Source organism: Myotis nattereri, assembly GCF_964212035.1.
Source record: "Myotis nattereri genome assembly, chromosome: 5".
In the NCBI taxonomy this organism is placed as follows: domain Eukaryota; kingdom Metazoa; phylum Chordata; class Mammalia; order Chiroptera; family Vespertilionidae; genus Myotis; species Myotis nattereri.
This window is the reverse complement of record NC_138080.1, coordinates 103,604,795-103,618,138: the sequence shown is the minus strand read 5'-3', so window position 1 is coordinate 103,618,138 and position 13,344 is coordinate 103,604,795. Positions and strand designations below refer to the sequence as shown.

Here is a 13,344-nt window from a genome sequence, read left to right as displayed (position 1 = left end):
TCCCCTTCAGTCCCGACATTTGGGTGTTCTGTGCTCAATTAAAAGTGGCAATATTTGGCTACACTATGACCTTCCCACAAGTCTGAGAATGTTTGCATTTTCCTGTAGCTACTTCAAACAGCCCCAGCAAACAGTCTAAGTTAATCTACACCCCTGGAAAGGTTAGTAAACCTTCATGCACACGTCCCTTCCCAGTTTTCCAAGAGGAGCAGCCACTGTGTATATCCACTGCTCATCACCATTCAGAGCCAGTCTATCCTCGCAGACAGTATCTGTACCCTTGTATCTAAACCATTGCGAAGGAACAGGCAATTAATTTGATGAAAGCAAAGAGATCAAACATTCCCATCATAGTAACAGTGGGAAGATGAGAGTTGTCATTTTTTTAAAACATTTCAAACGACTGCAAACCCTGTGTTGTGTCCTGTAAAGTCAGATCTTACATCTAATGAATAAGTGACGTGCAATGCTCATCCTCGGGCCTTGTTCGGCTGTGGGCCCTCTCCTGATGGCGGATGGGCCCAGTGCACGTCACTGTACGTAAAGCACACGGGCTCAGGACACATTGCCTGCCAGGTCTTTCTCCCTGGAGATGTTGCTGTTAAAGCTGCTTCTGGGCTATTTAGTCTCCAGTCACACTCCTCACCGATCCTTAGCATTGATTCTAAGACAAGTTTCTCAACGGGTTGGGTGAAGGCTACCTATGGTACCTAAGATAAAATAATACTGGATTACCGAGTGAGAAGGCTGTTCTCTTTCCAAGTTTATTTCCACCCTTGTGATTACCATGAGGGAAAAATCGAAGTTGGTGCTAGAATGTCTTCAAAAGCTTCCCTATGCTTATTGATCACGCTTCTTTGCCCAGGCAGAGTAGGTCTCAGGCTCATAGCCATAGGCAAGCAATAGTATCTAGCCAGAATGTAATCATTTAAAAATTTTTTATTGAAGCTTTTAACTTTTAAAACAAGTCCCCCTAAATATTCATTGTAAATGATGCATGTCTCCATTTTCAAAAGTGGTATTGCTTATGTTATATACCTGTTTTGAAGTTTAAATAGAAAATGGATTTAAGGAAGAAAAGCATTAAGTCAATAGTTTCACAAAAACCATGAAGATAGTGAACGAATGATTGAAGTTTGAGAAACGGAGCCCTGAGGAATCAGCTCCCTTTCCTCTTCTCAAAAGCACGATTCTCCCCAAGCCACATCCCTCCTCCTTCCCCCACTCCACTCCCTGTTCCTCCAGGCATATCTCCCTGTACTTGATCTTCAAGTTCACGCTGACAATCATTGCTGAGCCTCTTTGGAGGACTTTGACTATACCAATCATGCATTTATATTCTGGACATAGCTCCCAGGAAAGAAATCTTCTTGGTTTAAGTTGTAAAATGCATCAAATGTTTTAAGGGAAGAGAATAGAAAGCCTTTCTCAGAAAAAAATTTCATCTACCATGCAAACATGTTTTCTTAGGAAATGGAAATAAAGAGTATGCTGCAAATTTAGCATTTTTAATGGATGAAGGGAGAGGTGGAAAGGTCCTTGCTTGCCACTTAAAGCTATTTATTAGCTAACCAGAGAACAAGGTATTTCACTAGAAATGTAATATGCACCCAGGCCTGTAGGTTTAGCAACCAACTTTCCACTTCAATTATTTAGTATTTTCCTTTGGTCTGCTTAGGATTCTCTCCCAGCATGGAGCCCAGTGACTGCAAGAGCTGGGGTCTTCCAGTCACAGTCCTCATTTTGGCCAAAAATGGAAGTTCCAGTGAAAAACACCCACAAAGCACACAGCTTATCTGTTCTTTCTAGTAATCACAGGCCATTTGCCGTTCTCATCACATTTCAACATGGACTGAGCAACATTCGCTTCAAAGGCTGGACCTTGCACATCATAGCAATACCAACCAGCCTCCCTACATAACCACCACCAGACATAGCTCAAGCCGTCTCTTTAGAGAACAGGCATAAAGTCTGGGGTACATGTGGAAATTTCTCTGAGCCCCAAATGATTGATCCCCAAGATATTTGCCTCTGGTCCCTGTTTCTCTCAGCAGCACATTATCCCTTCCTTCTCCCCAAAGTGTAAGGGGAAAGGAGGAGGATTTACAGCATCAGCAATTTATCGGCAATAAAAATGAAACCTATTTTAATGCATTAATAGCTAAAGAGGCTGAAACATGCCATAAATATAAAATCAAGCAAGCTGAGAATTTCCCAGGAATAACAAACGATGGCTGCTGGCACAGAGGCCCTGGTTGACCACAGAATGACCTAATCTTTATTTCTCTGTCAAGTGAATGTAACAATCATTACCACTTGTCCTACCAGGCACTGAGCCAGGCAGTTTGCTAAACACAGTACACACAGCATCTCCTCTCAGACTCCCAACAATCCTAATGTACAAGTATGGCTGTTAGTCCCATTTTACAGATGAGGAAATGAAGACTCAGAGAGGCTCTGTGACTTGTCCAAGATCCAACAGAGCTGGGGCTGAAACAGCTCCTGCTTTCGGGAGATTTTCCTGTCCCTTCCCCTCTTACCTGGGACCTGGCATAATCACTGAATATATGTACTCAAGTTCTCTGAGCGAACCTGTCCTTGCTGAGGGCTTAGCGGGAAGACCTCCTCGTCCCACAGCCACAGAACCCAGAGCGCAGGGTTCTCTCAATTAGCGATCAGCGTGATGATATTTGCAGCTCGTGTCCAAGTGCCCAGGGGAGAACCTGCGACTCCCTGAGGACTCTTCAGCAGACACATGCCCTAGGGCCGTGGTTGGCAAACTGCGGCTCGCGAGCCACATGCGGCTCTTTGGCCCCTTGAGTGTGGCTCTTCCACAAAATACCACGTGCGGGCGTGCACGTACAGTGCAATTGAAACTTCATGGCCTATGCGCAGAAGCCAGTATTTTGTGGAAGAGCCACACTTAAGGGGCCAAAGAGCCGCATGTGTCTCGCAAGCCGCTGTTTGCCGACCACTGCCCTAGGGGAAGGGGTGCCCTTGCCAACTTGAAATGGCTGCAAGTTGTGAAGCTTAAAATTACACCCTATAAATAACAAGCAAACTGGTCATTAGGCCAAAGTTTTGGAACGGGGGCGGGGGTTGGGGGTGAGGGGAGGCAGTGAGACTAACTAAAGCTCTACGTTCCAAGGCTGGGATCCTTCCCCAAAGAAAGTGACTTGATTATCCAAGGAGATAGGAACCAAACTGCCCTCGCTGAGCTCACTGATGCCGCTGGCTCATTCTTTAGAGAAGAAACTTGTGGGAGGTCCCTAAGCCTGTGGTCACCAGCTCTGTGTGCCAGGAGCCACAGAAAGCCTCGCAGAGGGAGGAGGTAGAGAGGGACCTGGAGGATGCTCCACCTTCAGGGAGGTGTCCTGGACCATTAGTTTCTCAGCCAACCTGAGTGGAGTGTGTGGTGTGTGGCAGGGGGTTGTCCCTTTCTCTTTAATAAAAGACCAGCCCTGCCCCCCTGCTGAGAAAGAAAGGCACAGGGCCCCCTGCAGCCCTCAGCAGCCAACCACACCAAAGACAAAGACAACGGCTGAGCCCACGTATTACTTTGAGTTTGCTGCCTGCTAAGGGGGTGCCCATCTTCTCTGGCTACACAGCTTCCCACCAGCATTGCCCTGCAATCTGGAAACACCATTGCAGGGTGGGCTGGTTCCATAGGGGACTGGGCGGTCATGCACCAGGCCTTGGTCACCACCACCTCGGCATCCCCACCCCACACACATTTGATGGCCAGGATCTCAGCCCAGTCTGTTTTAGTGCACCAGCTTCAGGGTCAGTGTCGGTTCAAATCCTGGCTCTGTCATTTACTAGTGTGTGGCCATAACCCGCCCTTGCCTCGGTTTCCTCATTTATGGAGCGAAGATAGTATCTATCTAAGGGGGCCATGAGAATTACATGAGGCACGTGGGCATCACTAAACTTGCAGTGCAGAGTCTACAATATAGATTTCACTGCACAGATGACAGTCCTCCTCTTCCTCTACTTCCTCCTCCTCCTCCTCATTCTCTTTGTTCTCCTTCTTTTCCTTTCACCATCCCTCTTCCCCCTCCTTCATCTCCTTCTTTTTATTATTATTAATTTGAATTGCCATGCCTCCTCACCTAACATGGTCCAGGTACTCTTCTGTTATTTCTTCTTCTTAGATTAAGTCCCTGGGTAGTAGCCAGGCCCTGGGCTAAAACATCTCATCGCTCTTTAGGAAAAACAAAGGACTAAGAGTCTGGAAACCAGGCTTATATTCTGTTCATAACTTACAGTGTGACTTCTCCATGCCAACTTGATGGTCAATGGGGATAATTTTCCCATTTTCCTGGGCTACCATGAGGATAAAACGAAAACACAGATCTGAAGGGTCTGCAATTTGCAAGTGCTACTCCAAAGTAAGGGGTTTCTATTATTCATCTGTTTCTATATAAGCTAGCATCTCTTTCTGGCATACCTAACTTCGATTTGCCCAGCCAAGCTGCTGCCAGGCTCTATTGTCTGCTCATATACTAATGTATCCATCTACTGTTTGCTTCTCACTATTTCTTCTTCCCAACAAGTTATAACTTAGGCTTCCCACTGCTTCCGATTTCCTAGAAAAACATCCCTGTGCTTTTCACCTCCCCTGGTGGCTGGGGCATTGATCTGTGAGCTGGATTAGTGAGGTGCTCTCCCAAGGGAGACCTGAAAGCTCTCTCCCATTCCTGGCAGGCAGACAGCTCACTTTCCAAAGCAATGCAGTACCACACCCAGACAGATTACATGGGCAGGGCCCCAAGGCTCCCTTAGACAATGACTGGGGCAGCCTCAACCAGGTGTCAGATATTCCTCACTGGACCAACCGCACTGACCTCGACTGCTCCACACGACCTCAATGGACCCAGGCCTGAATTCTGTACTGTAGCAATTTCTTGGCCCCCACTGTGAGCCAGAGCTCTGCAAACTAAGCCCTCGGCACTCCTCTTCATCTGTACAGAATATGGGTGGCAAGAGATGGTAAGGGTGGGCTGGGAGGGAAATTAAGAGAAGAAGAGAAGGGGGAGCAAGGTTAAAAAGTCACTGGTATTCACCTTGATACCAAACCCAAGGCAGATGGCATTCCCTAGAATCTACAAACAACCCTCTCCTTGACTTCTCACAATTTATTCCCCTTATCAAGAGGTCGCTGAATATGGTGCGAGTTGGCTAAAAAGGAAGTTGAAGGGTATCTCCTTTCCTCCATCCAGTGACAAGATGAAAAGAAATGAGACCCTATACATTCATCCAAACTAAAGAATAGTTTGTCAAGAATAAGAAGGAAAGTGACAATTTTCCTTTATGTTAATAAATTGCTTTGGCCTAAAAAAAAAAAACAAAACATTAATCAATTTCTTTCCTAAGTTCACACACTTCTCTATGCTCTGCTTTTTGCCTGGCCTTGAAAAGAAGTTACTTTCAATCTCCTTCCAATTGTCAAAATCAGTGGGGGCAGTTGCAAGAGGGGTGTGGGGAGAGCTCTAAGTCCCAATGATTATAAGGCAATCCTGTGGTGTTTCCATAGAAACATAGAATGTATTCTTTTCTGAATGTACATGGAGGGGAGGGGTGAAGAGTGATAATGCTGGCAAGGTATACAATTACTTAAGAGCTTCAGGTATGAGTGAAGAGACATTTAGCCCATAAGATAGGAAGACAAAAGACTTAGTGAAGAGTGGAGTGGGCAGAGACCATATCCTACGTGAAGACATTTCACCTGTCATTGTGTCCCATCTGTAAACTGTCCAGTGAGAGAGCTTTATAACCCCCACTTTCAACTGAGTCTCTGAAAGAGAAGCAACTTGTCCAAGGTCACCTAGCCGGTGAGTGGTATAACCTTGTTCAAACTTGGGAATGTTCCACTCAAAGCTTTTGTTCTATCCTCTATATTGGGCTGCTCTTTAAATTGTGATGATGAGACAGTTTCATTCTGTCTCCTGGCTCTTCTCTCCCCGGGCCTGCCAGTTCTGTCCACATTCTGGATTCACCCATAGCATTCTTTTTTCCAATTGGTATTAGGACACTGCTGTAAGTCTTGACAAACTCAGGTGGTTTGTTGTTGCCATTGTTTATTCAAATTATGAAGGCAGAGAAATGTCACATATAAGGAGAAAAAGATAGCTGGTTTTTGTGTATGCTTTTATCATTTGGTAGAGGTGTATGGATAAAGAGCAGGAAAGTAGGCACAGTTGAGATAGATACAAGGCATATTTTAAAAGCAATTGTTACTTTAACCATCTGTCTCACACACTTAGAAGTAAGATCCACAAGAGCAGTGTCCATGTCTGTCTGTCTGTCTTGTTGTGTACCATAACTGAGCACAGTGTTGAGCCATGAGAAGGATGGATGGTTGGATGGATGGATGGATGAGTGGATGGATGGATGAGTGGATGAATGGATGGATGGATGGGAGATGGCACAATTTTTCTAAGGTCATATAGCCAGTAGGTACCTAAGCATCTGGGACCAGATGTCGAAGGCCATGCTCTTCCATATCAGTTGGGCCCTTGGTGATGCTAAAGCCATATGTGCTGACTCGAATTTACTGTCCTTCCTTGTCCTGTGTTTTTCAGTGTAGAATATGATTTTCGGCAGCAGGAAGGCAGGTTCCATGAAGTTCTACAGAGTCTGGAGGAAGCAGAACCAGTTGAGGAGCCATGTCCCCCACCAAAGTCCACAGCAGAACCCCCTGTTCCTGAGAAACAGGACTTAAGGCGGAAAACCAAGAAGGTGAAGAAGAAATGCTTCTGGTGGATCTGAGTTTGTTGGGACCATGCACTCTGCCCTCCCCCAAGACCTCCCTGAGATGGGGACCACTGCCCTCAGGTCTTCTCTGCTTCTTAGCAAAGGACCCAGACCGAGAGCCACTCAACCTGCGAAACCGGAAAGACTCGCGGCTGGGTTAGCTGCTGCGGGACCCCTGACCACCAACCTCACCTGAATGAGCGCCACTGTTTGCTGAGGGCTTCACGGACCCTAGAGTGACCACTGGCCTAGTTCCCCATCACGCACGACTAGGCCACAATCCTGGTTTGCGAGTCTAGGTTCCCACCCTGAACAAAGTCCCCATTGACTCTCCAACACCTCTATGATGCTAAGCACTTTCTTCTCATCCTTGGTTTGTCATCCGAAAAAGAAAAACAAAAAAGCAATGTTATGTAGAGCAGGAAGTTAGAGGAGAGCTAGAAACTGATACACCAGGAAGGATCAGTTACATACACTGGCCGTTTTCTAAGATGTTGGCATACATAGCATGACAGAAATGCGCAGGGCAAAAATGCAAGAGTGCCTGGTGGGCTGGGTCATTTTTACTTTAAAATAGCCCCTTGACCCCAAATTAAGAATCTGTCATCTCATGCTGCGGGGTCTTCCAGTCTGTGGCAGGGTAAGGTCACTGCAGGGGGTAAGGAACTTGGTGTCTCTCCTGCGGTTGTAGCTCCAGGGCCCACCTTAGGCCACCATGCTTCTCAGCCTGGGGCATGAGACCACCTGGAAAATAGGTGGGATTTGGTTTGAACTTTAAGATTTCACAGTTGATTTCCCTGCAACATTTAGTAAGATCATGAGATGCAGCAACCTGTCTGTTTCATCTGATCAGTAACATAAATACGACTAGGATAAAACACAACACTGGTTCTCACCCATTCATCCCTGCAATAGCTTTGTAGATAGGTTGTTAAGTATATTAATCTACATAATCTCCCTTCCTGGTGATCCCTTCAATGATCACCTGATTGAAGAAGCAGCAGGAGGAGGGATATATATTTTTTTCCATTTTAGTATTAAAGACCTTCCCTTCCCAAAGTCTGAATTCTTTTAAAGTCTGGCTCCTTCTTTTGACAAGACCCCTATACATGTGGGTCCAGTCAAACTTGCATGGCTGAACAAAGTACTAACATAATATAATTAAGTAACTTCTCCATACTTTGGGGGATGAGGGGTGCGTTCTCGTTAAATTCTCTACCAGCCTGTGCTCAGGTGGATGCTGCTTAGAAAAGGGATCCTAAAGCTCAACATGGCATTCAATGAAGAAGGCATTTCATACCCCCCTTTGCTCAAGATCAGGTGTCTGAGTTAGAGTCTGGGATGAATGTACCCCCACTGCAAACTGAGACGAATGAAGCAAACCACTCCGACAGCTGCACCTGCTCCTGCCACAGCACTGCAGTGTGCAAGCTCTTTCAGCAAGAGTGAGGGGAAAATTTGGCAAGGAACCTCAGCTTGCACTATTTAAGTCTTGGAATGTCATTCAAGATGTTCTTGTTCTGTTTCTAGTGTAATGTTTAAACCCAGAAAGTGAGACCGGCATCCTTAATGTTAAGTGGGAATTAAGATAAATACACTTGTCATACGGAGGAAGCCACATTTCAATAAGATATGCTCCCACTGGCTGAAAGCCACAGATCTTTCTGTATCCACACAATCAACTCTCAGTTGGCCCCAACAATGGAAAAGAACAGCATCAAGGATAACCCAATAAAGCAAAATCATGTGGGATCTCTTATGTAATTTTATCTTGTAGTAGAGCTTCCATCTTAATTCGCTTTGCTTACATTAATTTTCAAATTAATTTATAATCTTGGGCAGCATGAAAATAATCCTGTTTCGGGAATTAAGAGACCCAGGCAACAGAATAGCCTAGTCCACTATCCTTTAACAAACTGCTTAAAATGTCAGGGCCTGTTTGTCCATTCTGAAATGGAGATATCAACACCTACTCAATCCACTTTATAAGCTCTGTGCATGGTCCAACATCAAATGAGCAGAATGACCCAGAGCTGAGCTGGCTCATTTGCCAAACTTAGCCCAGATTGATGAAGAGGTGTTTAAGGCCATTCTCTCAGAGTAGAACCCAAACCTTGGGTAATTAAAAAGCGCACGTTCTTATATACTTATGTTTAGTTGGAGATATCAGATAAACCCTCAACTGAAAAATGAAATTGGGGTAGAAAATGTTGATATTTCTAAAAATAAAACCAAATGGGACTGCAATGAATCTATACCAAAGCACAACACAGCATTGCTGGGGCCACCATCCTGAAACTGGGAAGGAGGTCTCTTCTGGAAATTGAACATTTAAAATCATTATGAGGGAAAGGGATTCAGTAAACACCTTCCTGCTAATAAAAATGATCATCTCTGTTTTTTTTTTTAAAAAAAAAAACACCCACACATATTCATAGACCAAAACTCTATACCTATCTACTCATGTGAAAATCACGTCTTTGTAAAATATTATGTAACATCTACCATGATAATCTGCAAAAATGCTGTACTTGAGGTTATATGGTTTTACAGAGAGAGATTAATTTAGCCAAGATTACTTTTATAAAATTGAAGGGGAAAAGACTGATACATCAACTTAAATTGCTGGAGTTTATGTAGCTGCTTTCTCTGTAGTTAAGAAAAAATGTGTACCCGCTATACTTGGAACTTAATACCAGCTCATCTGTAGAGCCCCTTCTTAAAAGCAATGTATAATGTAAGTTTTTGTAAATTTCTAAACTATTTTAAATGGGATATTATCTTTTGCAATAAACTTACATATTTTTCCTAGGTTTTAAGACTCCATTACTAGCTTGGGTTGATTTAAACTTACGAAGGATGATCTCTGGCCAGCCGGCGTGGCTCAGTGGCTGAGCATTGATCCATGAACCAGAAAGTCATAGTTCGATTGCCAATCAGGGCGCATGCCCCTGTTGTGGGCTTGGTCCCTGGTGTGGGGTGTGTAGGAGGCAGCCAATCAATGATTCTCTTATCATGGATGTTTCTATCTCTCTCTCCCTCTCCCTTCCTCTCTGAAATCAATAAAAATATATTTTTTAAAAAGAAGATTGATACCTCAATGGTCCTAATGATAGGGATAGTTTTTGTTACAACCTCTTCTATATGTTTTCCAGGACAACAAAGAACAGATTCAGAATTTAGGGCCATAATGGTGACACACCATGTGTCCTGGGAGCAAGGGAGGCAGAGTGAATGAACAGGACACTTCCCAGCTCATTTGGATGAACACACATTCATGTTTTTATCATTATTATATCCACATACCAGACCTATAATTTAGTCAATATTTTTCTTTATTTTTCCTATAATTTTCTTCCTTAAAAGGCAACTTTATAATACCACCACAAAGAAAACCAATTATGTTCCAAATATAGAGGATGAAATAAAAATAATTTTATTAAATTCTTGTTAGAGACTGTTGAGTGTTGAAAGTGCCAAGCCTGAGACCAGCTCTCTTTGTTAAGGGAGTTAGCAAAACTTCAACATGTGCTAAGGCCATTTGGATACCAAATATGTTTTCTACTTGATTGATCGGGATGTTCGAGAGAGAATTGAAAAGAAAAAAACTTTCCCATCATGTTATTAAATTCCCTCATCCTGCCCCCCCCCCCCCCGAGCCATCTAAAACCAGCTTATTTACCAATTTGTGGGGTGGGGGACTGGACATAGAGTCAGAAGTCTTGACACATGGGTTTGATATTTTGCGACCTTCTTTTTGCTAGGTGACCTTGGGAAAGTTAACCTCAGCCCTCAGTGAGCCTCTGATTCTTATAAAACTGAACATAACCTTTGCCTTACAAGGGTGTCTAAAAACTAAGTGGGTGAAAGCCCTGAGCACAGGGAGGGCACACAACAGGTGCTCAATAAGTGTGTATTCACTCATTTGTTGATTGAAGTACATTGAGAAAGAGGACGGAAGATGCCTTCATGGGGCTGCAGTGGGTTTTCAGAAACAGGCTCAAGATTTTCTCCAGGCAAAAAGTGGTAGTGATAAGGGAATGAACTCTTCCTGCCTGAGAAAGACCAGAGACCATGGCAATGAACATTACTTAACAAAGTCCTCAGTGATCCAGGATATGCAGGCAGATCAGCCCAGCACAGCACTCTGAGGGATCAGATATCCTGGAGGTGAATGGTACCGTGGCAGTTGGGACCCTGCCATTTCAAGCATCAGGCAATTACGTGAGGCTAGTTGAGTGGTCCCAGGACTCGCAGCAATCACGTGGGGAAGTGAGTGTTGGAAGCAATGTGGTTGGTGGGTGGAACACATAAGAGTCTACCAGACGCCAGCGCCCAGGGCAGCTTCAGGAACCACTGATGCTAGACTTGAGAGCCTTGTGCTATCTGCTCTTCAGTCACACTGAGTCACCTTGAGCTCCTCAGGCCTAGCATGCAACACTCCCTCCAGGGTCTCTGTGCACTTGTCCTTGTGCCTGGGACAATACCCACCATGTCACCCTCCCCGCCAAGATCCAGCAGAGTAAGCTTCCCAGCAAGGCCTTCCATGCTACTACCACCACTGCCCATACCACACCCAATGCCCCTCTAACACGGTCACCTGGCACCAAGGACCTTCCATCAAAGCCATTAGCTCAGTTATCCTTGTACTTACCTGTGCATCATCCTTTGATTTATGTCTTTTCCCCCCATATATATATATATGGCAGCACAGAACATGGAGGGTGACCAGAGGCAGCAGCGGGTGTTAAGGGAGCAAGGGAAGGAGGAGTCAGGGAGGCGGGCGGGGGTGGGGGGGTGGGGGGGGAGGGGGACAGACCGCACAGTGGTGGCATGTGGGTGGCAAGGGAAGGAGGCGGTGGGAGGCAGGGAGGCGGGTGGGCGGGGGAGGGGGGGAAGGGGGGGGACAGACCGCACAGTGGTGGCATGTGGGTGGCAAGGGAAGGAGGAGTCAGGGAGGCAGGCGGGGGTGGGGGGGGTGGGGGGGGAGGGGGACAGACTGCACAGTGGTGGCATGTGGGTGGCAAGGGAAGGAGGAGGTGGGAGGCAGGGAGGCGGGGAGCCTGATCAGCGCTGATCACCGGCCAGGCCTAGGGACCCTACCCATGCATGAATTTCGTGCACTGGGCCTCAGTTTGCGTATAACCTCCCTAAGACAGGAATCCTGCCTGTTTTTGCTCACCTCTGTACCTCCAGCACCTGTGCAATGGGAGGCAAATAGTTGTTGCAGGAATAAATTGGGGAATGGATTAGATGCAGCGGAGAGACATGAAGAAATGATTCCCAGATGGTTTCCTTGTCTCTCAGTCTGGCACAGGGACGGACCCATTGGTGCACACAGGCTGCTCCTGTGCTCCCAGGAACACCCAGCCTCCCACTGATTTGGACCTTCATCAGCTAATAGGCCAGGGCTCCTGATTCCACCGTGGTCTGCATGGTATTCAGGACCCAGACACCAAGCCACTGCTACCCTCCCCCTCTGCCAAGCCCCCAACCCCTTTATCCAGAATACTGACAGCCCGGTTAACCTTGCTTCAGAACAAATTGCCATCATAATTAAATGCCAACGCGTTTTGCACATTTTACCAAGATACTGCCTTACTGTATGAAGGGGAAAATTGGTTCTGAAATTAAAGCAGATTGTTAACTATTTTTGCTGTAATGTTTCCATTAAAATGCCAGAATTTATTGCATGTGACCGAGTCCATTTCAGACAAATGCAATTTAAAGGAGACAGGGTCTGTCTCGCTGAAGAAGCATTTAGGGCAGAGCATTCTGCCTTGGCTTAAACCACAACTAAAATCAAAAGACAATAAACATCACACCAAAGGATTATTTGCTCCAAAGCAAATAAAAGCTTTATTATCACGAATGGCTTCCACAAATTCTCAATATCCATAGCTATCTTACACTAAATTTCACTCAAATGAAACCCATACCTTTTTTTTTTTCTGGCAAAAGACCATTATATATGTTTTAAATCATCAGCTAAACACAGTGACCTCTTATTGGTACTCGGGCCGCTTTCCCAGGGAGCACACGCGATGCTGTGATGCCCTAGTGATGCTGACAAATAAGCAGCCTTTCTCCTGAGCCAAGTGGACTGAGTCACTTCAACTGTTGAAACCATGAGAGGTTCACACAGCGTTTCCACCCGCACACTAAGCCGGCCTGCGCCCAGTCCCGCAGGCACTAATCCCATATTGGGGAGGGAGGGCAGGAGTTATGTGCTGTTGTCATGTTTTTTTGTTTGCTTATTTGTTTCAAGATATAAAAAAATATATATGCCTTCAGTATCAAATATATATGCCTAGGGATCAAAGAGAGCAAAAACCAAAGTCACAGGAAGCAAAACAAAGCCACTGACATCCACTAACTCAGCCCACTGACTTTTGGGGATTTCCTGAAATGGATCCCTCCCTCTTCACTCTAGGCACCACCAGCCCCAAAGAAATGTCTCAGATGAACCTCAGTTCACAATCACTTTTTTTCCCCAATAAACAGGCATTGATTCCTGCTCTGTGTCGGGCAGGGAAACTGCAGATGCTGCCCTTGCTCATTGTGGTCCATTGGGGGTGGGGGGGGGGG

General features: G+C 45.5%; 2 protein-coding genes across 3 annotated transcripts in view; one reads left to right on the top strand and one right to left on the bottom strand.

Annotated features, from left to right (window-relative positions):
• Positions 1-7,141, top strand: part of INSYN2B (inhibitory synaptic factor family member 2B) — a 98,896-nt gene extending 91,755 nt beyond the window's left edge. Inside the window, exon 4 of the mRNA XM_081091713.1 lies at positions 6,585-7,141. Within this exon, the coding sequence (XP_080947839.1) occupies positions 6,585-6,771 (187 nt within the window). The 3' untranslated portion in view covers positions 6,772-7,141. The remainder of the gene's footprint in view (positions 1-6,584) is intronic.
• Positions 1-13,344, bottom strand: part of DOCK2 (dedicator of cytokinesis 2) — a 374,023-nt gene that overhangs the window by 181,718 nt on the left and 178,961 nt on the right. The gene's annotated exons all lie outside the window — the stretch shown is intronic.